Source organism: Muscardinus avellanarius, assembly GCF_963383645.1.
Source record: "Muscardinus avellanarius genome assembly, chromosome: 22".
Lineage (NCBI taxonomy): Eukaryota > Metazoa > Chordata > Mammalia > Rodentia > Gliridae > Muscardinus > Muscardinus avellanarius.
The window spans coordinates 2,576,274-2,602,690 of record NC_137808.1 but is presented as its reverse complement, the minus strand read 5'-3'; the positions used below and the strand labels follow the sequence as shown (position 1 = coordinate 2,602,690).

General features: G+C 46.5%; 1 protein-coding gene across 5 annotated transcripts in view; it reads right to left on the bottom strand.

Moving 5' to 3' along the window:
* The window catches only part of ITPR1 (inositol 1,4,5-trisphosphate receptor type 1), a gene marked incomplete at both ends in the record, with an annotated part of 305,516 nt that extends 280,278 nt beyond the window's left edge, over nucleotides 1-25,238 (bottom strand). For all 5 annotated transcript variants that reach the window (XM_080718249.1, XM_080718250.1, XM_080718252.1 and 2 more), the window contains 2 exons: nucleotides 22,833-22,903; nucleotides 25,147-25,238. In XM_080718249.1, the coding sequence (XP_080574375.1) occupies nucleotides 22,833-22,903; nucleotides 25,147-25,238 (163 nt within the window). The remainder of the gene's footprint in view (nucleotides 1-22,832; nucleotides 22,904-25,146) is intronic.
* Nucleotides 25,239-26,417: the final 1,179 nt, after the last annotated feature.

Below are 26,417 nucleotides of genomic sequence, written 5' to 3'. Positions count from 1 at the left end.
GAGGAAGAGGAGGAGGAAGAGGAGGAGGAGGAGGAAGAGGAGGAGAAGAAAGAGGTAGAGGAGGAAGAGGTGGTGAAGGAGGAGGAGGAGGAGGAGGAGGAGGAGGAGGAAGAGGAGGAGAAGAAAGAGGTAGAGGAGGAAGAGGTGGTGAAGGAGGAGGAGGAGGAGGAGGAGGAGGAAGAGGAGGAGGAAGAGGAGGAGGAGGAAGAGGAGGAGGAGGAGGAGGAAGAGGAGGAGAAGAAAGAGGTAGAGGAGGAAGAGGTGGTGAAGGAGAAGGAGGAGGAGGAGGAGGAGGAGGAGGAGGAGGAGGAGGAAGAGGAGAAGGAGGAGGAGGAGGAGGAGGAGGAGGAGGAGGAGGAGACGACAACGACGACTGGCGTTAGTGGCACACGCTTATAATCCCAGCGCTTGAGACAGGAGGATCGTGCAGGTTCGAAGCCAGCCTCAGCTACTTAGTGAGACCCTGTTTCCAAATAAAATATAAAATAGGTCTGGGAGTGTAGCCCGAGGTAGAAAGCCCCTGGGTTCCATCCCCAGTACCACTAATAATAATAATAATAATAATAATAATAATAATAATAAATGTGCAATTAATAGAATTAATTTAAAATATGTGACAGTTGAAGGCCCTATTCCAAAGAAATAGCTGGGCAGAAGCCAAGCGTGGAGGCACACGCTTGTAATCCCAGCATTAATGAGGCTGAGACCGGAGGATTGTGGTTCAAGGACAGCCTCAGCTACTTAGTGAGGCCCTTTGCAACTCAATGAGACCCAGTTTCAAAATAAAGAAAAAAAAATAGGGCTGGGGTTGCAGCTCAGAGGTAGAATGCCCCTGGGTTACATCACCAGTACAGAAAGAAAGAGAAAAAAGGAAGGAAAGAAAGAAAGAAGGAAGGAAGGAAAAGAAAGGAAAAAAGGAAGGAAGGAAGGAAGGAAGGCAGGCAGGCAGGCGGGCTGGGTAGAGGCTGTGGGTCAGTGGTAGAACATTTGCTTAGCATATGCAAGGCCCTGGGTTCTATCCCCAGCTTTTGGCTCTTCGAAAGCTGTTATAAGAGCCAGGCATGGTGGTACATGTTTATAATCCCAGCACTTGGGAGGCTGAGACAGGAGGATCGTGGTTCGAGGCCAGCCTCAGCTACTTAGTGGGGCTCTCTGCAACTTAGTGAGACCTTGTCTCAAAGTAAAGAATAGAAAATAGGGCTGGGGGTGTCGCACAGAGGTAGAATGCCCCTGGGTTCCAACCCCAGTATTGGAAAAAAAAAAAAAAAGCTGTTTCAAGAGTGTAAGTCTACAGAGAAGTTAACAGAATGACCCTCTGACAGCGCCATCACATAAGAGGAATGACATATATAAAACACAGGACTCTCCATTTCCCTTTGCAAACAGGTAATATATTCTAAAACCAAGGTGACAGGCGGCTCCCGCACTGATCCGTGGAAACCCAGGCACTCAGACTGGAGCCTTTTCTTCACCCAGCCCCACGTATCTCCCAAAACTAAGGGCTCACACACAAGAAGCAGAAATTAGTAGCTTGGGGCAGACTTCTTAGATTCAAATCAATAAAACAAATGAAATGGCTAGCATTCATTAAATTCCCGGCTGTTCCTAATAGTCAACACTACTAACTGTGTATACTAGCAACTGGCGACACACACGGTTGCTTGTATCCATTTAAGGAGCCTGTCCACGGGTAACTTCAACTACAAAAAGATTCGCTTACTTTTCTAGATACTCCTGACAGCCTAAAGTTCCAGAAGTCAACCGATGGACAAGGGAAAGGACGCATCTGAGTAGACAATGGTTCAGAATTCTCCATGACTGTTAACAACAACAATAGAAAACAACCACAAAGTTGGGAATCTAACAAATAATATGCAGGAAATAGGAAAAGAAAACCAACATCTTGACTAAGACTAGTAATACTAATAAAAGTGCACATAATCAAAGTTAGAGGGAAAATCCGAAAATCAACCAGAAAAAGAAACATAAAGGGAACACGCTACTACTCCTAATAGGAACAATGGAAGCTTAAAAAAATAGTAGCCGAGTGTGGTGGCGCACGCTTGTCATCCCCGCGCTTGGGAGGCAGAGACAGGAGGATCCCGCAGGTTTGAAGCCAGCCGCGCTGGCTTAAGAGACCCTGTTTCCAAATTAAAAAAAATATCTATGTATAATAAAATAGGTCTGGGAGTGTAGCCCGGAGGTAGAAGGGCTTCCAAGAACCCCAGAACCAACAACAACAACAACAACAACAACAACAACAACAACAACAACAACAACAACAAATATATAGTAATGCTGAGAGAAAGCCCCCATCATCTAGAATTCTATACTTTGCAAAACTATCACTTCCAAATAAAAGTGAAATATTCAAACAACTGGATGAAAATATTTTCAAACAAAATACAGAGAATTTATCACTACCAGAGTTTCCAAATTCTAAAAATGTGTTTCTGAGGCAGAAAGAAAGTAATCCAAGATTGGAGACGGGATACAGCTCAGTGGTAGAGTGTATGTCTAGCAAGCATAAAGCCCTGGGTTTGATTTATAATTTATAGTCCCCTATTCTGAGGGGGAGGAAGGAGGAGGAGGAGGAGGAGAGGAGGAAGAGGGAAAATTATCTAAGATAGAAGATCTTGCAAACACTGAGTAATATGTAGTCAACTTAAAAGAGCATGATATAAAATAAAATCACACTTAAATGACAAGTTTAAATGAAAAGTTTAAGCAGTACCAGTATGAACACTAAGAGTATATGCTAAGAGTTTATTTATTTTTGTGGTACTCGAAATTGAACCCAAGGGCATTCTTGGGTTCAACCCCTGAGATACACCTGGAGCCCTTTTTTAATTTCTTTCTTTTCAAAGAGCGTTGCTAAATCACCGTGCCCTGCCCCTAAATCTGGGATCACCCTGTCCCAGCTTCCCAAGTACTGGGATTACAGACATGTGACACCTTGCCCAGCTAAACTCTATCTATCCTCTTAATGTTCTCACCAGTGAAGGAGCTTTTCCCATGTAAAGTAATAAATACGTTCACAGGTCCTAGGGACCAGGAAGGGGACATCACTAGAAAGCCATTCCTTAGCATACTGCAGGGGCCAGATGAGTCATGTTAGAGAACAGAACGCCAGAGGTCTGAAAACTTAAGTGGCCATGGGAAAATCTGTGGAAAAACCGAACTTACTATGCCGACCCCATTAAATAAATAGCCCTTTAACGACATCAGGACTCTGAATTAGTAGTTAAATTTTTTTTTTTTTTTTGTGGTGGTGGTGGTACTGGGGGTGGAACCCAGAGGCTTTCTACCTCCGGGCTATACTCCCAGACCTTTTTTTTTATTATTATTTTATTTGGAAACAGGACCTCACTAAGTTGCTGAGAGCCTCACTCAGTAGCTGAGGCTGGCTTCGAACCAGTGCGATCCTCCTGTCTCCGCCTCCCAAGCGCGGGGATTCCAAGCGTGCGCCCCCACGCCCGGCTAGAAGTTAATCTTGACATCAACAGAGCGAGTAGATGAAGCTACTTGCAGGTACTACACACAGACAGTCCAAGAATGACAATTCCAGCATTCCACAAACTGCCCCCAAAGAACAGAAAACTAGGGAACCCATTTCAACACTGTAGCCTGGCCTTGATTTCCAAACCAGAGGAACAGGAGAAGTAAACAAGGAAGATATAAAGAGAGAGAAAGAGACAAGACAGGGCTGCCTCAATCCAGCTCTTCCTGAGCCAGGAACCCTTGTCCTTCCTGCAAACCAGCTAGGATTGTCTGAGCCACTAAAATCTCTGTTGCGTTTAGATCAAGCTGGCTGTCACCCAAACACAAGAGTCTGCCAGGGTCACCATCAAACTAACCAGCCTGACCCAGCTAACCGCCTTCAATCACATCTGCTAAAGATCAACTCCACGATCCATTACTAATGGACTGGCCAGAGAATGGATGGGTAAGGAGAAGCAAGAAGAACTCGGAAATATATGCAGGCTGTCACTTTCTCAGCAAGCTCTCTCACGGCAGTGACCTGATGGAATTGTTGGAAACCCAAACATCAAGAGAGGTAAAGCATGTCTGGGGCTTCCCACAGAGTCCTTGCTCCCGTCTCCTTGGAAGACCGTAAGCACACACGGCAGGGACCACTCCTACTCGTTCAGCTAGGTGGCCCTTAATGAGTCAAGAAGTGTGTGCGAGCCGGACGTGGTGGCACATGCTGGCAATCCCAGCACCTGGGAGGCTGAGACAGGAGGATCGCAGGTTCACGGCCAGCCTCAGCTACTTAGTGAGGCCCTCCCCAACTTAGTGAGACCCTGTTTCAAAATAAAGAATAAAAAATAGGGCTGACGGTATAGCTTGGAAGAAGAATGCCTTGGGGTTCTATCCCCAGTACTGAAAAGATAAAAAGTAAAAATAAAAAAATAAGCGTGTGTGATCCAATGACCTGCAGGGCTGAGATTCTGAGAGTCCTGCCAACATCATAGCCCCGTGGCAGTCTTTAAGATGCCCCTACAGAAACAGTAAGATGGTTAAAAAAGAAAAAAGAATCAAAGAGAAAAAGTTAATCCTCCTTTAAATACGCCTCCCCTTTCCAGTTATCTTAGATAATCACCTTCCAGTAAAATTTTAGAAGCTATATCAGAAAAATGAAGTTGGAAAGTAAATTAATCAGTATGTCATTTCAGATGGAACAACCAACAAAAATTAAAAAAAAAAAAAAAAGCGACAGCCAGCTGGGCATGGTGGCACACACCTGTAATTCCAGTCCTTGGGAGGCTGAGACGGGAGGATCACAGGTTCAAGACCAGCCTCGGCATGTGAGTGAGGCCCTCCGCAAATAAAATGAGACCCTGTTTCAAAGTAAAAAATAAAATAGGAGCCAGGCATGGTGGCGCACATTGTAATCCCAGCATTTGGGGGGCTGAGATAGGAGGATCTGGGTTCGAGGACAGCTTCAGCTACTACTTAGTGAGGCCCTTTGCAACTCAGGGAGACCTGTTTCAAAAATAAAAGAATTAAAAAATAGGGCTGAAAGTGTAGCTCGAAGGTAGAATGCCCGTAGGTTCCATCCCCAGTACCGCAAATAAATAAATGAATAAATAAATAAATAAATAAATAAATAAATAAATAAAAATAGGGCTGGGGGTGTAGCTCGGAGGTTGAATTCGCTGGGTTCAATCCCCAATACCACACACACAAAAAAAGAAAAGAAAAGAGAAATACTGGGCGTGGTGTTATGTGCCTGTAATCCCAGTACTTGGGAGGCTGAACCAGGAGGATTGCAGGTTTAAGGCCAGCATTAGCAATTTAGCGAGGCCCTCGGCAACTTTGGGAGACTCTGTTTCCAAATCAAAAAATTAAAAAGTGCTGGGGATGTAACTTAGAAGTAGAATCCGCCTGGGTTCGATCCCCAGTACTGCCGGGGGGGGGGGGGGGCAGTAGATCAACCAGGCACCTGGGTAGTGTCCGTAGCAGGTAATGACATTAGCCAAGAATGTCAACAAAGGACCAGAAATCTCACTGTCCTGAAACCACGGAGCCTGAAAGCCACTCTAATCCCAGAACGGTACCCGGCTTCCGAGCTACGCAGCCTTGAGCCCACGTCCAGTCATTGCCAGGAAGGTGAGCTGTTGCCGGCGTTCTCGATCGGTGGTTGACAAGAGATGGCAGAAAGGCCATCATTCACATACAGATCGTTGTCCGGGCTAAGTCGGCGCTCGGTGACTAAGGCACCAAGGAGCCGGGAGGCAGAGCACAGCTGGATTCAACGCTCAGGTGCCGGCTCCGCTGAACGACACTTTCAACAGTCCGAGGCACCGGAGCCTAGAAACCAGTTGCTCAAAAAACGCTCAGACTTCAGAGAGGAAAGAACTTCCCTTCACCCCGGCTATTTGCAGGGTCCTCAGAGACTGTCCCGGGAGAAGCCTGGCTGACACCCAGGGCTCTACCGATGGCCTTGCTTAGCTTCTACCCTGTCGGGGACCAACTAGTCCTGATGATGCTAAACTACTCTGCTGTGTTCTCTTGGCAAGCTCTATTTATTCACTGCCGACAGATTTGGAAATAAAATCAATGCTCACATTAAAGAAAATAGAAAAAGCCAAGTTTCTCTAGCTTGCAAAAGACCAGTTAAGAATGGATTATGAGTTCCTTCTCTTCCCCTCTCCTCCCCCACCAGGGAGCTACATTCCCTCGGGCTTTGATATCCTTGTATAATATTTAATTAAATATGCTGTCCCTACTGGTTTATGTACTAGAGAACACTAATTTTAGAAAACCGATTAGCTGGTTCTTTCTAACTGTATGTTATTGTAGCTAAGGTCAAATTTTTCACTGAAACTATGGCAACACAACCCCCCGGTATTCTCTGTCGACAAGACGGAAGAAATTTCTCCCTGTTTGGTGGCTAAACCTGGGCTGAATGATTATGTTTCCTACCTTTACCTCAAATGCCACAACTGGGGGGACGGTTATGGGAGGAGGAGGAGGAGACCTCAGCCACGGAAATTCGCTAGCCTCGGTCTAAGCGCGCTTATATAGAAGTGTCTTCACCGATAACATTTTTAGACACATATAATTTTAGCAGCACAAAACATCCACACTTCTCTGAGGCACCCAAATTGGAACTCGAATGTACCCGGAAAAATACCAGACCAAAAAAAAAAAAAAAGAGAGAGAGAGAGAGAGAGAACTTTTTAAATCTCAGAAAGAGGAATAATTGCCCAACTGATTTTCACAATTATCGCAACTCTTCAAATGGGGAGCTTTTCTGTGCTGGCCTCTAACTCGTGCTTTTGAGAAGGCAAAAGGGCTGGCCCTTTGAAGAGACGTCTCTCCAATGCCCCTAGGTGTCCATCCCCCGATGGCCCCTAAACCAAGGTCAACATCTAGAGGACCAATGTTACCGCATATAGGAGCCAGGCTGCCATCTCACCTAGAGAGAGGTGTCTCCACCAAGCCTTGCTCGGAGCCAGCTGAGGAGTGTCGCCTTGCCCACTGGCGAGAGGGAAGCTCTCTATACTCGCAAAAACACACAACCTGGGAGTAGAGGGGCTGCTTTCAGGAAGAGCAGACTGGCAGTATCTTGCTGGTGTGTGTCAAGAGTCTCTGGAATGCCTGCTGTTTGGGGTAAGATAAACACAATTTCCTGCCCCGGCGAGGCTTGTAATTCTATACAGAAAGCAGCATTAACATCGTAAGCAAAGGACCCATAAGTTACTGAGGCCAATCAAGGTTGGTGGGAGGAGAGACAAAGGCCCCACGGTTTCTTTTCCAAAAGCCACAAGGTCTAGAAGGTCCTGGTTATCGGGCGCACTCGATAAAATCTAAGAAATTCCGAGCACTTCGATTCTGCCTGCCTGTGGTTTCTTTATATATTCCAACGACTGAATTTGGAAGACAGACCTACCAGTGCTTGGCAAGCCGGGAAGAGCCACGTCGTCGGAGCTTCTGGAGAGACGTCTTAAAAGCTGCTCATTACAAAGCTGGCCACGGGAGCCGCTACATAGTGAGTGTTTCAGCTGTATGATGTACACTGGCTGGGTTACACCCTCACTACCTCATCCTAAAACCAGCCCCTGCTGTTAGGGCCAAGCTATTATAAATAATCGTCCCCCGGGCGTAGTGGCACGGGCCTCTAATCCCAGTACTTGGGAGGCTGAAACAGGAGGTTCAAGAGCAATCTCGGCAACTTAGCAAGGCTCTCGGCAACTTAGTGAGACCCTGTTTCCAAATAAAAATGAAAACAGGGCTGGGGAGTGGTGTAGCTCAGAGGTCAAATGCCCCTGGGGTCAATATCCAGCACCATGAAATATAGAAAGAAATGAATAACTACTTAATTAAATCACTGCCACCACCTAGCAGGGAAACAAAGTCTGAAAGGTCCAGTGCTTGTTCAGGGGCATATAGCAGGTCAGAGACAGGTCAGAGACCTGGATCTGTTTGATTCCAAAGCAAATGCTCCTAACCTGTGTGCTTTCCTGTCCCCAAAGCATTCAGAACAGATTACTCATTAAAAACAGATTCAGCAGGAACATCACGTGACATGTAAAGGCTTTCAGTTTTTCTATCAATTCACTCCTTCAAATATTCAATAATTCCATCCTTCCACTAAAAGACAATGTTCCCCGCCGACTGGACTGAGCGTGTTCGGTTTCTGCTGCTCTTTTCTGCTGCCGTTGGGTCTGCCCTCTTCCAGCTGCGTGCTGACCCAACGGTGCGGCCATAGGATTCCACCGGAAACCCAACAGAACAACAGCTGGGCCCTTTGGTGGGAAAACACACACTTCCAGGCAAAAGGGCTGTCTACCTAACCTGTGTCCCTATCTGAAATCCCCACAGATGGCCAGCCCCATTTGCACTAGGGAAAACTAACACTTTGCTACAGGGCTCTTCCTGGATAACCAATCGGCTCCCGTGAGACTCAGGTTCCTGACACCTGACACTCAACCTCCGCTCTCTTAGAGCCCCCGGTCTGCACATTCACTGTTGGTCTGCACTTAGAACATCTGTCTTGTGTTTGAAAGAAGTAAGATAAGGAAAGACAGCTGGCCCGCACATGGGCCAGGGCCCCACTAAGTGTGTTACGTGGACTAAGGGATTTAGTCCTCACAAAAGCCCCGTGAGGTAAACACAATAAGGCCCTCCATTTCTAGATGAGGAAATGGAGCCGGGGAGGTTCGACAGTGCATCCAAGATAACAGGACTGATGAAATCAGAAGCAAGGCTCAGACTGGCATGGATTCCCACAGCTTCCGTGAAAGGTAGGCTGTTGGGGCACCCACGCTCAGACCCAAGAGGGGATTGAACCCAAGGTCATTCTACCCCGGAGCCAAATCCCCAGCCTTATTTATTTATTTATTTATTTATTTATTTATTTATTTATTGTGGTACTAGGGATGGAACCTGGGGCTTTTCTACGTCCGGGCTACACTCCCAGACCTATTTTTTATTTTATTTGGAAACAGGGTCTCACTAAGTTGCTGAGAGCCTCACTCAGTAGCTGAGGCTGGCTTCGAACCTGTGCGATCCTCCTGTCTCAGCCTCCCAAAAGCACGGGGATTACAAGCGTGCGCCACCACACTCGGCTGTTTTATTTTTTATATTTATTTACTTATTTGTTTATTTATTTATTTACGTTGTCTGAGTAGCCCAACTCTGAAAACTCACTTGACTGGTGGACACTGTGCAGTCCTTCAGATGTGGGTTCAAATCCTGGGTCCGGCCTGGTTCCCAACCCCTCTGGGTTCAGGGCCAGCTATAAAATGTAGGCCATGAGACAGCCACATCGCAGAGGAGCTTCAATGACCCAGAGCAAAGGCAGGCATGGCCCTACCAGAAAGCCGGGCATGAAGGAGAGAGGTACTTGATAATGACTTGGTGTTCATGGTTGGGAATCAATTTCAATCAAAAAAGTACAGAACTACAGACATGAAGGGGGAATAAAGGTCAAACATTGGGAGTCAAGGAGACAATCTTCTTACAAGATGTGATAGGCAATTTTCCAACATGACAACACATACCCAGGACAATGAAATTACAAAGAGAAAAGGTTTATTTTGGCTCACAGTTTGTGATGTTCTAGACTAGACCATGACTGGCTGGCTCATGGCCAGGAAGGGGCCAGGGCCTGACAATCCCCTCAAAGCCATGCCTCCAATGACCTAAAGACCTCTCATTAGGCCCCACCTCTTAAAGTCCCACCGCCTCCCAATAGCCACACCCTGTAAACCAAGGCTTTAACACATGGGTCTTTGGAGGCTGTTCAAGAGCCAAACTATAACAGAAGATGAAGTCAGTAAGAGTTCTCTGTCTCTCTTTTTCCCTCTTCTATTTTTTTATTCATTGGTTTTTATTTGTTTGCTTGTTTGGGGGGGGAGCTTTTGCAGTACCCAAGATCAAACCTAGACCTTTGCGCATGCGAGGCAAGCACCCTACCTTTGAAATACATCCGTAGGCCAGGAGTCCGCTTTCCAGGGAGAAGACAAGCCTTTTTAGAACTGCTAGACTCGTGTAGTTTGGGCCAAGATTTCAAACTTAGAAGTAGTAAAGTAAAAAGAGTAGCAGCCAGTTGACTTAAAATATCATCAGAAAAAATAAATAAACAAACAAGGCTAGAACCAAGGACTTGGGATGCCGAGACAGAAGGACTGTGGATGGTTCAGTGGTATAGCAGTTGCCGAGACTAAATTAATCAGCATCAGCTGGGTACCGAGGCACATGTCTGCAATGCCCGAACCTGAGAGGAGGATCGCAGGCTCAAGGCCAGTCTCAGCAACTGAGCACGGTCCTGGGCAACTTAGTGAGACTGTTTCAGAACAAAAATTAAATGGGCTGTGGGAGTAACTCAGAGGGAGCATACATCTGGATTCAATGCCCAGTAACACACACACACACACACACACACACACACACACACACACACACTTAACTAAGATCTATAAGGACTACACAAGATATTCAGTATTACTTGCATTTATAGATGGGGCCAAAACTATTTGTTTTACTCTGTGACGCAGAGTGTGGGTGGAGCTCAGGACTCTCCCAGCCCCAGTTTTGACAGATCGTAGCTCTTTGACCTTAGCCGACTTCCTAAATCTCTCTGATTTCCTCACTTGTCAAATAAGGAAAGGAAAGAGTTATCGTAAGCTCAAGTGGTTCGCCACACAACTTCATCAACGTTCTGAAGACAGTATTATAAAATTCCCCGCCAAAAGAACAGTTTTTAATCAACCACGGCATACGGCTGTCGAGAGAACCATGCACCACTGAGACGGCGTGACCCGGTTACGTTTGCAGGGATTTCCCAATCTGCGCTGGTTTAGAGGGGCCACAGTGGCAACACTGGAGAAGGAAGACATGACAAGGTGAACCTGTCTGATGCACTGGAAGCATATTTTGCTGACTGCGCTGAAAACTGTCCTTCAGTAGCCACTGAATTAATCGTAGGAGTCAGTAAATATAAAATAGGAGTCTGAGGTCTATTTTCCAAGGGTGGCTTGGATATTCAAACAGGAACGGACCCAAGGCAACAAAGTAAGCCCATGCCAGCCAGGCGCGGCGGCACGTGCCTGTAATCCTGATACTCAGGAGACTGAGGCAGGAGGATTGCAGGTCTGAGATTGCCAATTCCAGCAATTTAATAAGACCCTCAGCAACTCTGTGAGACCTTGTTTCATAATCAAACATAAAAAGGGCGGGAGGTGTGGCTCGGTGTTCATAAATGCCCTGGGTTTAATCTTTTTAGGGTTAGACAGAGGATGTCTCTTGAGGGGCTTATGTATTAATATTCAGAGCTGATTAATCAAGCCATGAGGTCTGTAATCACATCGATGGTCAAATCCACTGTAATGGATTTACTGGGTGGCAGCTGAGTGAGTCCCTGGGCTGTGGCCTTAGAGACTGTGCTGTGTCATCTTTGAATCTCCTGGCTTGCTAGCTCTGTTTCCAGCTGATAAGTCGGGTCCCTCCCCTCCTCCACGTGATCTCGCAGCGGGGACAGGAGGCGGAACCCCGGAAGCAGAGGTATCGCGAGACTACAGAAGTCGCGAGAGAATCGGTATGCCTATAAAACATCGGTGCCTCCGAACCACCACGTGACTCAGCCCGCCATCGGGACTACGCAACTCTCCAGACGCGTGGCCCCCTGTCGGTCCCTTCCCCCATGGCCGGCTGACTCCCCGGAGGGTGCCGGGTCTCTGATAACCCGGTTGGTGTCTTTACCTCCCTCCTAAACCCCCAGCTCTATTTCCATCCATTCACCAGCCTCATGCTTCTCCTCCCCCCAAGAGAGCAGAGCCTTGTTCCCTTCCTCTTCCTGTTTCTCACCACTGTACCCTGAGCTCCACAGACCTGGCCTCACCGGGACTAAACCTGAAATCTCCAAAAAGAGGGAGCAAATAAATCTTCCTTTTTCTACATTGTTTTGGATTATAGAACTAACAATGTTGACAAATCAAATCCCCAGGACTAAAAAAAAAAAAAAAAGAAACCCAGGCTCAGGGTGCTGAAAGCCCTCAGACAAGCATCTGAGATCTTGCCGCGAGTAGGCAGAAATCAGGAGGGATTCTGCAGTGTGTGGGCCTCCTGCATAATCAAGCCGCAGGCACCTTCCCCAGCGATTGTGTAACACGCTGAGAGCTTGTGTGCTGCCCGGGGGGGGGGATTGATTTAAATGACAGTTTTGTTCCCTTTAAATGGAGTCTGTTGCTACAGGATCAAGAGACGCTGGTAACTCGGAAGAGGAGAAGAAAACCTACTAATCTTTTTATTAGATGTGAAGTGAATCAGAGAATACAGACCAAGTTTGGAGCTCTCCTGTGAGGCAGCTTCATGCAGGCACACACCCTTTAATAAACCTCCAAACGGGCCCTTGACGGGCCCTCAGATGGACAGATTTCTCTGCCTTATTTCGCAGCAGGACTGGCAGAAACCGAGTCCTGCACCCCTACTGTGAATGGCCAAGCGTGGACTGGAATCAAAAGCGCAAATAAACTTTAAGCTAGCCTCCCCCCTCGCATGTGGGTATTTAAAACTAAATAAGATATGGGTTCATTCTTTCAATGCCTTGCTAAAAGGAAAAAAAGAAAAGAAATAATGTTGCTTAGCAACAATTAAAACAATGCAGAGCAAAGGAGAAGGGTTTGAAAAAAAGCTAAACCAGCAAGTTTTGTTATGGCCGCCTTGGACGACCTTTGTGACCCGCGAGGCTGGCTGCGCGCCCATCTGGCCTCCAGGTAAGGCCTGTTCCCTTCAGCGCTTATCTTGACAGAGACAACCTGTAATCCAGGAGAAACGAGAACCTACTTCTGGGTCGCATGGGGCTCCTGAATTCCAGCCTGTTCTTGTGGAACGTCAGCCTGCCTCCTCCTGCCACTAAGGCAAACAAAGTTTTGAGCTAGAAAACTGAGACCCCCGTAGATGCAATGACTGCCCACGGCATTGGGGCAGCCGTGGCAGACACCAAGCTAGGGTTCCCCTCTGTTGTTTCTGTTGTTGTTGTTGTTGTTGTTGTTGTTGTTTTTGGTATGAGGTATAGAACCAAGGGGCATTCTACCTCTGAGATACACCCCCAGACCTACAATTTCTTTTTAGGTACTAGGGACTGAAATGGTGGCATTCTGCCTCCAAGCTACAACCCCAGCCCTATGTTTTGTACTATTTAATTATTTATTTGCGGTACTGGGGATTGGACCCAGTGGCATTCTACCTCTGAGCAACACCCCCAGCCCTATCTTTTTTATTCTTTATCTTGAAACAGGGTCTCACTGAGTTGCAGAGGGCCCCACTAAGTAGCTGCAATTGGCAGAGGACCTGCGATCCTCCTGTCTCAGCCTCCCAAGTACTGGGATTACAAGTGTGCGCCACCGCCACCATGCCTGGTTTATTTTTTTTTTGTTGTTGTTTTTATTTTGAAACAGGCCCTTGCAAGGTTGCTGAGGGTGTCACTAAGCAGCTGAGGCTGGCCGCAAACCTACACCCCTCCTGTCTCAGCCTCCCAAGTACCATGATTACAGGTGTCACCACCACACCCGCTCAATTCCCTACATTAAACTCAACTGCAAGCAAAAATATGGTCAGAAAAGTAGGCTACCGATAGAGAGATACTTCTTATTAAGCAACCATGCAAATTTTTACTCTTAGTTGAGGTTTCTTTTTAAGATGCCTGGAGGTTTCATGGCCAATTACAAAGTATTTACATGAGATGTGAAATATCTCTCTCCCTTGCTCTCCCCCTTCCTCTCTCTCTTTCCCTCTTCTCTTTCCTCCTCCTCCTCCTCCTCCTCCTCCTCCTCCTCCTCTCCCTCTCCCTCTCTCTGCCCATCAAGCCATTCTACTAAATCCACAAGCCCCCTCACACTGCGCATGCTCCCTGGGACTGGAGGAAAGAGGGTCCAGCAAAAGTCAAAAGGGCCACAGCTCTGAACCCCAAACTGACAGCCACGCTTTTGCTCCAACACATTCATCCAGCCAACGTTTTCTTCACCTGGTCTCCTGAGAACCCAGCGCTCAGGCTGTCAGTGTTTCCTGCAGGGCACACGCTGAGGAACCTGGCTCCTATAGTACTGATACTACTTGCGTTTACACAACATGAAAATCCAGAGACTGGGCTGCTCGGCCCCAGAGAGACCTGTGCTGGCTCCACGGCTGCCCCGGCCACGGCACAAGTGGGCACCGCATCCCCCTCAACGTCCCCTGGGCTGGCGTGAGATGCGTTAAGTGAAAAGGGTCTGACATTCCCTATCTGTCTACTTGGCATTCTACCTCATCACAGAAGGTAGAGTGCAAGACAGTAAGTAGTCTTGGCATTCTTTATTTTTTATTATTTATTTATTTATTTATTTTGGCGGTACTGGGGACAGAACCCAGAGGCCTTCTACCTCTGGGCTATACTCCCAGATCCATTTTATATTATTTATTTGGAAACAGGATCTCACTAAGTTGCTGAGAGCCTCACTAAGTAGCTGAGGCTGGCTTCAGACCTGCATGATCCTCCTGTCTCGGCCTCCCAAGCACTGGGGTTATAAGCGTGCGCCACCGCGCCCGGCTACGGTGCGCTAGCTTTGAACCTGCGATCCTCCTGCTTCAGTCTCCCAAGAACTGGGATTATAAGCAGGCACCACCATGCCTGACAACCATTCTTATTTATAGACCATGGAGGAAACAAGGGCCAAAAATTAAGAGAAAATGTGGGCCAGGAGAGAAAAATCGGCCACAGGGCGGGGCAGGAGAAAATACTGCACACTGGCCTGAGTCTGACACGCATGGGTCTGGGTCACGTGACGACTGGCTGGTTCCTAAAGGTAACCAGGTATTATTTTGCCGTACTGGGGATGGAACCCCAGGGCATTCTACCTCTGAACTCTACCCTAGCCCAATTTTTTATTCTTTATTTTGAAACAGGGTCTCACTGAGTTGCAAAGGGCCTCACTAAGTAGCTAAGGCTGGCTGTGAACCAAGATCCTCCTGTCTCAGCCTCCCAACTGCTGGGATGACAAGCGGGCGCCATGGGATGTTTCAATGCTGTGCCATGGGAGCCCAAATCGGGGTTATTGGTACACTGGCAGCCTGTTGTGAGAGCCCTCCCCGTTCATGGAACCATTTAACGATCCCATAATATTTATTTATTTTTTATTTTTTATTTTTTGCGGGTCTGGGCGCGGAACCCAGGGGCATTCGCCCTCTGAGCTACACCCCTGACACCGTAACATCTGTCCAAGGTCATCAATTTGGGACCAAGGTTGGCCTCTGAAACACACACACACACACACACACACACACACACACACACACACACACCACACACAGACAACACACACACACACACACACACACACACACACACACACACACACACACGACCAACCTTTAAGGGAAAGAAACCGACCATGGTCCCGGTCTGAAAAAAGAGATCATACGGTAACTGACACTGAGCCACTCAAACACCTATCTTATTCCCCCAAAGTTCAAGTCCCTGATCCGATTCCAACAACCCTGAAGGTTATGCTTGGAGCAGCGGAGACTCTGTGATCGAAATGGAAACTGGCTGTCAGGTTCCATCTTTTCTTTGCAGAAGATGTCTTTTATATTTAGCATCTTGGTGGGGGAAGGGACGGGCAGGAGTGGGAAGAGGAGAAGATGATATAGGGAAAGGAATTCGCTAACCACAAAGTTTCTATTCCGGGTTCCAATCTGATGTTTACCTTCCTGATTCTTGCAAGATTATGGGCAGGGCCGACACAAATTGAGAACAGACATTCTGCCTCACCTGGCCTCACCTGGCACAGACACTGGTGCTCTAAAATAGTGCCGCCTTAGCTGGGCATGACGGAGCACACCTGCGATCTAGTACTTGGGAGGCTGAGACAGGAGGATCACAGGTTCAAGGCCAGCCTCTGCAAGTGGTAAGACTATCAGCAACCTAGCAAGGCCCTGTCTCAAAAACAAAAATAAAAAGCCAGGCGTGGTGGTGCACGCTTATAATCCCAGAGCTTGGGAGGCAGAGACAGGAGGATCACACAGGTTTGAAGCCAGCCTTAGCTACTTAGTGAGCTCTCAGCAACTTAGTGAGACCCTGTTTCCAAATAAAGTATAAAATATGTCTGGGAGTATAGCCCAGAGGTAGAAAGCCCCTGGGTTCCACCCCCAGCACCACCAAAAAGAAAAAAAAGAAAAGAAAAAAAGAAAAAAAAGAAAAAAATAGGGCTGGGGTATAGTTCAGGGACACACTATCCCTGGGTTCAGTCCCCAGACTGCAAAAAAAAAATTAAAATATAGTATATATACACACATATAACTACATATACATATATAGTACCACCTTCCCAAAAGTGCCAAGATAACTAAATTAGTCCACATCTTAATTTGGGTCCTTGAAGGTCAGTGATACTGTCCAAATCTCATCAGATAGGTTTATGTGCAGTTAAAACTATTCTTCCTACAAAGTTTGGGATGGGAGATATATTCAAAGAAAACACACACTCACGCACGCACGCACACACAGCAATTAGTTCTGAAAATACACTTTAAACCACCGGAGAAAAACCAGTGTGTTCAATGTTGACCTCTGACCTCTTTTTTGTTGGTTGTGAACAGATAGCAGCTACTGGTCACTGAGTAATTACCATGCCCCAAGTAGTCCACCAGACTCTTTATCCATATTATCTTTAATCCCATTATTTTTGAAGGAAGCAATTTCTCCTATAAAAAAAAAAAAAATCACACCCTCTCTCTAAGTCACTGCGGCGGGGTGGACAGCACTGGAGGTCCGGTCAAGGCCGTCAGCGTGCACACCCTCACCCACTGAGCACCTAACACAAGAGCGGAGCCATGCTACACAACTGCCCTCGTATCAACAAAGAGTTCACGAGTGGTTACTTCCTTCCGGCTACCATGTGTGAGTGCCAGGTTCTGCTGCAAGTACTGAGAGAGAAAAGGTACCGATCATTAATGCTCACTGAGCCCTTTGCTGAGGGCCAGGATCCCTCAAGCACATTTTTTTTTCCTTTAATTTTCTTTCTTTCTTTCTTTCTTTTTTTTTTTTTTTTTTTTGTGTGTGTGTGTTACTGGAGATTGAACCCAGAGGCTTTCTACCTCCGAGCTACATCCCCAGTCCTTTTTTTTTTTTTTATTTTATTATTCGTATGTTGAAACAGGGTCTCACTAAGTTGCAGAGGGCCTCACCAAGTAGCTAAGACTGGCTGCAAACCCAGATCCTCCTGTCTCAGCCTCCCAAGTCCTGAGATTACAAGGCTGCGCCACCATGCCTGGCTCGGCACTTTTTTTCTTTTTAACTTTAATTTTTTTTTTTTTTTCAGTACTGGAGACTGAACCCAGAGGCACTGTACCTCCAAGCTACACCCCAGCCCTATTTTTTTATTCTTTATTTCAAAACAGGGTCTCTCACCAAATTGCTGAAGGCCTCACTAAGTAGCTGAAGCTGGCCGCAAACCTGTGATCCTCCTATCTCAGCCTCCCAAGTACTGGGATTTCAAGCGTGCACTACCACACCTAGCTTTTTTGTTTGTTTGTTTTGAATGACACAAAATAACTGTACATATTTTGGGGATATAATGTGATGTTCTAACTCATGTACCTCTTGTGTAATGAATGACCTAATCAGGGTAATTAGTATATTCATCATCTTAAATATATATGGTTTCTTTTGGCGTGGGTGGTGCTTGGGATCAAACCCAGCAACTCATCCATGCTAGAAAGCACGCTATCACTGAGCAACATCCCTTCCATTTTATTATTTCCTCATGGCCATAATGTTCAAAATCCTCTCTCCTAGCTCTTTTGAAATATACAGCCAGGCATGGTGGTGCACACCTATAATCCCAGGACTTGCAAGGCTAAGACAGAAGGATCACAGGTTAGAGGACAGCCTCCGCAACTTAGTGAGACCCTGTTTCAAACCAAAAAAATAAAGATAGCCAGGTGTGGTGGCACACACTTGTAATCCTAGTACTTGGGAGGCTGAGACAGGAGGATCGCAAGTTCAGGGCCAGCCTCAGCTACTCAGTGAAGCCCTCCACAACTTAGTGAGACCCTGTTTCAAAATAAAGAATAAGAAATCAAGCTGGGGGTGTAGTTCGGAGGTAGAATGCCTCAAAATCAAATTAAAAATAAAACAGGGTGGATGCCAGGCATGGTGGCGCACGCTTGTCATCCTAGCATTTGGGAGGCTGAGACCTGGAGGATCACGGTTTGTGGATAGCCTCAGCTACTTAGTGAGGTCCTCTGCAACTCAGACCCGGTTTCAAAATAAAGAATAAAAAATAGGGCAGGGGGGGTAGCTCGGAGGTCAAATGCCCCTGGGTTCCATCCCCAGACCCGCAAAATAAATAAATAAATAAAACAAAATAAAATAGGGTGGAGGTGCAGCTCAGCGGTAGAATATGTGTGTATATGTGTGTGTGCACATATGTGTGTGTATGTATATGTGTATATATGCATATACATACACACACACAATGCATTATTGTTATTAGCTTCCCTACCATGCAAGAGAACTCCTAACTCTAAGTTGGTGCCCGTTGACCAGTCTCCCTGCACCATCTCCTCTCCTCCTACTTTTCCCCTGCACTCTGGTAACCAGTATTCTACTTTCAATTTCTATGAGCTCAGCTTTCCAGGACTCTGCATACGAGTGGAAGGAATCAGACAACATCTGTCTGTCTGTGTCTGGTTAATTTCACTTAGCCTAATGTCCTCCAGGTCCATCCACCTTGTTACAGACGATAGGATTCCAACAAGTTCAAATTCTTAACACACATTTAACCTTCACGATGACTTTATGACTTCACAAGGATCTTCTGTTTTACAGATGGGAAAAAAAAAAAAGCCAAGGTTACCAGAGATCAAGCAATTTATCCAGGGGTAAGCCATTCATCCATGGGTGTACAGGCAAGAATTAGTGAAACGTGGCTCTGAATCCAGGAAGCCTGGACCAAGGACCTGTGTTATTAACCACTAGAGTTGGAGGTCTCAAAAGGGGCTCAGAAAATTAGAACCCCCACATCAGAAGTCACAGGGACCACCACATACACAGGACTCTAATTTCTACTTACTTAAGAACAGATTAGCCCCACATGACCCCGCTGTATCACTCCTGGGTATCTCTTAGAAGTTACTGAAGTCAGCATATTAGGGTGATACACGCATATTCGTGTTCCCAGCAGCGCAATTCACAACAACCAAATCGTGGAAGCAGCCTAGGTGTCCATCGACAGAAGAAGAGATCCTGAAGCTGTGGTATATACATGCAAGGCAATTTTCCTCAGCCATGAAGAATAACAAAATTATTAGATGTCAGCCACTAAGCCAAGCATGGGAAGGAGGGATGGGGGAGGGAATGGAGTGCGGATTGGGTAGGGGCTAACTGAGCGATGTGTGCATGTATGCCTACACAAGTGTTTTATCCCATTATGATGTATGAACACAGTGCACCAATAAAAATATAAAAAATAAAATAAAGAACAACAAAATTACGTAACGTGTAGGAAAATGGATGGAACTGGAGGATAGTATGCGAACTGAGATTAGCCAGTCTTAGAAAGTGAAAGGTCATATGCTTATTTTCTCATCTGTGAAAGCCAGAGATAAATTCGAAAATAAAAGGAACGAAGACAAAGGAGAAGCTGCAGTGGAAGGATGAAGGGAGTTTAGAGGAAGGTGGGGGTCAGGCAGCGTGACGATGCCCACCTGCAACCCCAGGACTTGGGAGGCTGAGACAAGAGGATCACAGGTTTGAAGCCAGCCTCGGCAACGCAGCGAGGCTCACATTAACTCAGCAAGACCCTATTTCCAAATTAAAAAAATAAAAATAGGGCTAGGGGTACAGCTCAGAGGTAGAATGGCCCACACACCAAAAAAAGAGGGAAGAAACACTTCTAATAACGCTAGGTACGTATACAAAGTTACCAATGATATGTGTGGAAAAAGAGAAAGAGGAATGGGATCCGGAGGGAAGCACACCAAACCAAAGCGCCGTGTGCATGTATGCTCCTGTCACTCTGAATCTCACTATGATGTCTCATACGATGCAACAAGAAAAGTATACTGCTAAAGGAGAACAGATTCTGGTGCTTCTTGATACAGGCGACCATTTCACAAGGAAACGATCAAAGCGAGAGCAAGCCCAGCTGATTTAGCGCAGCTCTACTGACCGCTGAGATCAGAACGCTATCATCTTCGGGCTAGTCGCCAGCATCTCCCTTCTCCGCATGTGTTTGTGACACTGCAAAGAAATGGTCCCGAGATACCTTCGAATTGCCCAGCTTTCCCGAGCACAATTTCTAAACATCAAAATGACTTCAAGTTCAAAATAGACTAATATTGGGAAATGCAGCTATCTCCTCCAAAAGAGACATCCTCTTTCCTCTTTAAAAATTTTTTTTCAAAGTATGCTGCACCACAGCTGAAGGGATGCTTTGAAAGCATCTTAAAGAGTCAATGTCCAAGTTTCACAGTGAAGGGGAGCTCTCTGGCGCTGGAGCAGCTGCAAAGCTGTCTCAGCCTGCGCCCTCGACCTGTGTGCACAGGGCCCTCTGGTTCCGCATGTGGAAATCAGCAAGTACTGACCCACATTCACAACCTGCAGCAGACCTCGCTTTGAACTCCATTCTCCCGCAAGTACAAAGCGGCTCACAACCCAGAAACCTTTATTTTTAATTTATGGACAAAGGCATCAACAAATCAAGTCGCTGACACGTGACCACCCATAGAACGGGGCCAGGCCATTAAAAGTGTGGTTCCTTCCAAATGACCTCTGTCAGGCTGTTGCTTCTATCTCAAAACAGCCCCTTCAAATCGCCACCAGAGCCGGGCGTGGTGGCTCACGCTTGTAATCCCGGCACTTGGGAGGCAGAGACAGGAGGATCACACAGGTTCGAAGCCAGCCTCGGCTACTTAGCGAGGCTCTCGGCAACTTAGTGACCCTGTTTCAAAACAAAGTATAAAATAGGTCTGGGAGTATAGCCCAGAGGTAGAAAGCCTCTGGGTTCCATCCTCAATATGAAAGAAAGAAAGGAAAGAAGGGGGGAGGGGAGGGGGGAAGGAAGGAAGGAAGGATGGATAAATGGATGGATGGATGGATGGATGAATGGATCCCGGTTGGGCACCATAGACCCATGCCTATAATACCAGTACAAGGGAGACTGATACAGGAGGACCACAGATCAAGGTTAGCGTCAGCAACTTAGCAATACCCTGACTCAAATAAAATATAAAAGCATTGCATGTTTGAGATCAGCCTTAGAAACTTAGCAAGACTCTCCGCAACCTAGCGAGACCCTGTTTCAAAACAAAAAAAGATAAATACAATAAAAAATAAAGGTTGGGGGTGTATCTCAGAGGTAGAGTGGCCCTGGGTTCAACCCCCAGTACCGAAAAAAAGAAAAAAAATCCAGGAATGTGGCTCAGTGGTAGAGTGTGCCTGGGTTCAATCCCCAGCACCCCCCCCCCCAAAAAAAAAAAAGCCAACACACCAGCCCCAACTTCTAGAGATGAACTTGAATGTCCTCGGGTGGGGCACTAGGCATTTACGTACTTTCAAAACTTCCCCATACAATTCTAGTTGTGGCTAGAACTGAGAACCACTAATCACCAAGAACCACTAACCACCAACATCACAACTAAAAACAGTAATAATGTGCTTATCAGCCAAGATAACTATATATATTTTGGGGGGAGGGGTGGTACTGGGAATAGAACCTAGAGACAGTCTATCTCTAAGCTACAATCCCTACCCATCCCTTTTATTTTCTATTTGGATACAAGGTCTCACTAGGTTGCTGAGGGCCTAAGTTGCTGAGGCTGCCCTCTAACTTTTTTTTTTGGTGGTACTGGGGATTGAACCCAGGGGCTTTCTACCTCCAGGCTACACCTCCAGACCTATTTTATATTTTATTTGAAAACAGGGTCTCACTAAGTTGCTGAGAGCATCACTAAGCTGCTGAGGCTGGCTTCGAGCCTGTGCGATCGTCCCGTCTCAGCCTCCCAAGTACTGGGGTTACAAGCATGCGCCACCACACCCGGCTAAATTAATTTTTTTTTTCGCAACTGTGGATGGAACCCTGGGTCACTGTACATCTGAGCTATATCCCCTGCTCTATTTTTTAGTGTTTTTATTTTTGAAACAGGGTCTCACTGAGTCATGAATTGCCTCGCTAAGTAGCAGGGGCTGTCTGAGAACTGCGATCCTCCAGTCTCTGCCTCCCGAATGCTGGTATTATAAGGTGCGCCACCATTCCCAGCCTGTCCTCAAACTTTTGACTACACATGCACCACCATGTCTGGAAACAACTATATTTTAAAGATCTTCTGCAATAAGTTAAGCCACTTTTCAAGGAAGACACCAAAACATAGGTTTAGAGCCAGGCGTAGTAATCACACTTGTCATCCCAGCATTCGGGAGACTGACAGGAGAATCGTGGTTTGTGGCCAGCCTCTGTAACTTAGTGAGACCCTGTTTCAAAATAAAGAATAAAATATAGGGCTCGGGTGTCGCTCGGAGGTAGAAGGAATGGCCCTGGGTTCCATCCCCAGTACCACGAAAAAAAAAAAAAAAAACTGGTAAGAAAGCTGCCCTTTGTCTTTTAACTTTAGAATCAAGTACAGTAATTAAGAACTTCTTATCCAAATTGCGGTACCTAAGAATACCAGGTGCCCCATCTTGATGCTGAATTTATTTCTGCATTAGTGAAATCATACTCTGGAAGAATTACACAAGTAAATAAGCCATTGGGTGCACACTCACAGAGACACCAACACTAAGCAAAACCCTTCGTGAATTTTCAAGCAAGTCAAGGTACCACTCCAAGAAGGCGAGACTACCGTACCTCTGAATTTCTTAGGTGGATTGTTAAGGGCTCCGGCTTCTGGCTGTACAACGCACCGATCATCAACCAGGCTGTAAAAAAAAGACATAGAAAACGCTCTATCAAACCAAGTCGAGGAAAATAAAGTTCTAAGCAATGTTAAAAAATTAAATACAGCCAGGCGTGGTGGCGCACGCTTGTAATCCCCGTGCTTGGGAGGCGGAGACAGGAGGATCACGCAGGTTCGAAGCCAGCCGCGCTGGCTTAAGAGACCCTGTTTCCAAAAATAAAATAGCTCTGGGAGTGTAGCACAGAGGTAGAAGGGCTTCCAGGAACCCCAGTACCAACACAAACACACACACAATATTAAATTAAATATTGCCGGGCGTGATAGGGCACGCTTGTCATCCCAGCATTCGGGAGGCTAAGACACGAGGATCGCAGTTCATGGCCAGCCTCAACTACTTAGTGAGGCCCCCTGCAACTCAGTGAGACCCTGTTTCAAAATAAGGAATAAAAAATAGAACTGGGGGTGTTGCTCGGAAGTAGAATGCCCCTGGGTTCCATCCTCAAACCTGCAAAATAAATAAATAAATATCTAGCTAGATATGTTTGTGCAAGCCGGTAATCCCAATACTTGGGAGGCTGAGACAAGAGGATCGCAGGTTCGAGGACAGCCTCGGCAAGTAGTGAGATGTTCGTCAAGCTAGGGAGACCCTGTTTCCAATGAAACACGTGAAAAGAGGCTAGGGGTGCAGCTCAGAGCTAGAAGGCTACTGTGGTACTGGTTCTATCCCCAGCACCACAGAAATAAGCAAGTAAATATCGCAGGGCTTTTCCTGAGCAAAGCTTAGACTGCATGGACTTCCAGCAGCCAAGGAGCTGTTTGAAAAAGGTTTCCCTATGCGTTCAAAGTTTAACTTCGGCCGGGCGTGGTGGCGCACGCTTGTCATCCAGTACTTGGGAGGCGGAGACAGGCGGGTCACAGGTTCAAAGCCGCACTGGCTTAGGAGACCCTGTTTCCAAATAAAAGTATAAAATAGGTCCGGGAGTGTGACGCGGAGGTAGAAGGGTTCCACCAGCAAAAAGAAAAAAAATAGAGTTTATAATGGAATACATTTATATCCTCAAAACGTGGCAGAGAGATCAGAGAACGCAGAAATCTGATTTATGCGACTTTGCGCAGTTTATAACTTTCAAATGCATTCGGCAGTTTGAAGTAGGCGAGGTACGCATCCAAGACGCTCTGGTGTCTGCCTAGCACTTCACAGAACTACTCTTTGAAAAGAAGAGCTTGGAAATGGTCTTCTAATCTCAGTACTTGGGAGGCTGAGGCGGGAGAATTGCAGGTTTGAGGCCAGCCTCAGCAATTAGTGAGACTCTCGGCACCCTAGAGAGACCCTGTTAGGAGCAGGGGTGTAGCTCACAGATAGAATACCTCTAGGTTAAATCCCCAGTACCACAAAAAGAAAGAAAGAGAGAAAGAAAAAGAAAAAGAAAAGAACTTCAGAGCCGGGCGTGGCGGCGCACACGAGGCTGCGACACGAGGCTGCGACAGGAGGATCGCGGTTCGCGGCCAGCCTCAGCTACTTAGTGAGGCCCTCCGCAACTTAGTGAGACCCTGTTTCAAAATAAAGGATATTTTTTTAAAAATAGGGCAAGGGGTTTGGCTTGGAGGTCGAATGCCCCTGGGTTCTATCCCCAGACCCCCCACCCCCCAAAAAAAGAAGAAAAAGAAAAAGAAAAAAAACTTCAGCCAGGAGTGGTGGTATATGCCTCTAATCCTCAGATTTGGGAGGCTGAGACTGGAGAGTCGCAGGTTTGAGGACAGACTCAGAAACCCTGTAGCAAGACTCAGCAACCTAGTGAGACCTGGTTTCAAAACTAAGCAAATAAATAAATGGGCCGGGGGAGGGGGGCTCAGAGGCAAATGCCCCTGAGTTCCATCCCTAGCACTACAAAGGAAAAAAAAAGAGCTTTTACAAAGCTAAAAAGCATTTCTTTGGGTCTATATATATATTAATCTTCAAATTTTATTCCATATCCCTGTACTGTCCCTCTTACCTATGAAGGGAAGGAGAATTATAACCAGTTCTGAATGAACAGAGCCCTAATTAATGGAGGGTTTGTTCTTTCAAAACTGATCAAAAACAGGGTCCTTGTAAAAGGTTAAATGTGGTTAACATGGGATTTGGCCTTTGTGATTTCAACCGCCCTTGGAAAATCTGAGTAAAACAGAAACGACCTTCTTATCTTAGAACAAAATCACAGTTTTTAAGCAGATGTTATAAGGTCTTAAACAAAGCTGGCTGTACGCGTAATCACAAGCTCTTACCCCAAGGTGCTGATAAATCCATTTGTCGATCCCTCCGCATACAGAGAACAAATGTCTCCGATATGGAGAAAACTAGACATTTTGTCAGACATGTTCTTTCTTGAAAAACCTAGACAAAGTGAAATAGGAGACATTGTTAGGAGAAGAAGTCACCAAGAGCTGGCTTAGCCTGATTGGTTTTCTGAAACCGGCTGCCTTCAAAAGCCACATTTAAATAGGTCTGTGACAGGATGGTGATTCCTGAGCCAGGCAAGGCCATATGTAACAACAGTTGTTCCCGCAGATGATTTAATTCCAGGACATTCCAAGCGCGGTGACAATGCCAGCCTCCATGGAACGCCGGGCACCAAGACCCCTCGGCAGGCCCGGGGTGGAGCTGAGCTCCAGGGAACCCGGCCAGCATCTCCGCGGTGAAGGAGGAGTTGGAAAGTCTGAACATACTCAGTTTGCCTTGGGGAATGGGAAGTCAGAGGAAACACCTGCTAGAGGACTTGGGTCTGGTAAGGCCAGCGAGCCAAGGTACCGGAGAATAAAACGCCATTACGAAAAGGAAGCTTGGTAACAAATCCCACCAGGCTTTGGCCGCCTTTGAAAAAGTCAACAACTCGAGCCGGGCGTGGGGGCGCACGCTTGTCATCCCAGCATTCGGGAGGCTGAGACCGGAGGATCGCAGGTTCGCGGACAGCCTCAGCTACTTAGTGAGGCCCTCTGCAACTCAGTGAGACCAGGTTTCAAAATAAAGAATAAAAAATAGGACAGCCTCAGCTACTTGGTGAGGCCCTCTGCAACTCAGTGAGGCCCTGTTTCCAAATAAAGAATAAAAAATAGGGCTGGGGGTGTCACTCGGAGGTAGACTGCCGCTGGGTTCCATCCCCAGTACCGCAAAAAGTAAATAATAAAAGTCAACAACTCTACAGGTCTTACTCCAAAAGCTCCTCCAATGACTTTCCTTATTATCCTTGACCAAGAAACACTTCCAGAGGGCAAAAAATAAAAACAAAATTTTAAAGCCCCTTGGGCAGCACCTGCCCCCAACCCTGTGGTCTTTGGGTAAGAATAATAAGGTTCCCTGGTACATAACTAGTTAGAAGGAAGCCCAGAAAATTCTCCAGGGCTCCAGGACATCGCTACAAAGCCCAGAAATCATTAAACACACACACACACACACACACGCACGAAAAATATCAACTAAAATATTGAAGTGATTCATGTAAACAGCTTTCGGCAGGGCCATAAATATTGAGGAGTGGGAGCCAATTTTTAAAAGCAAA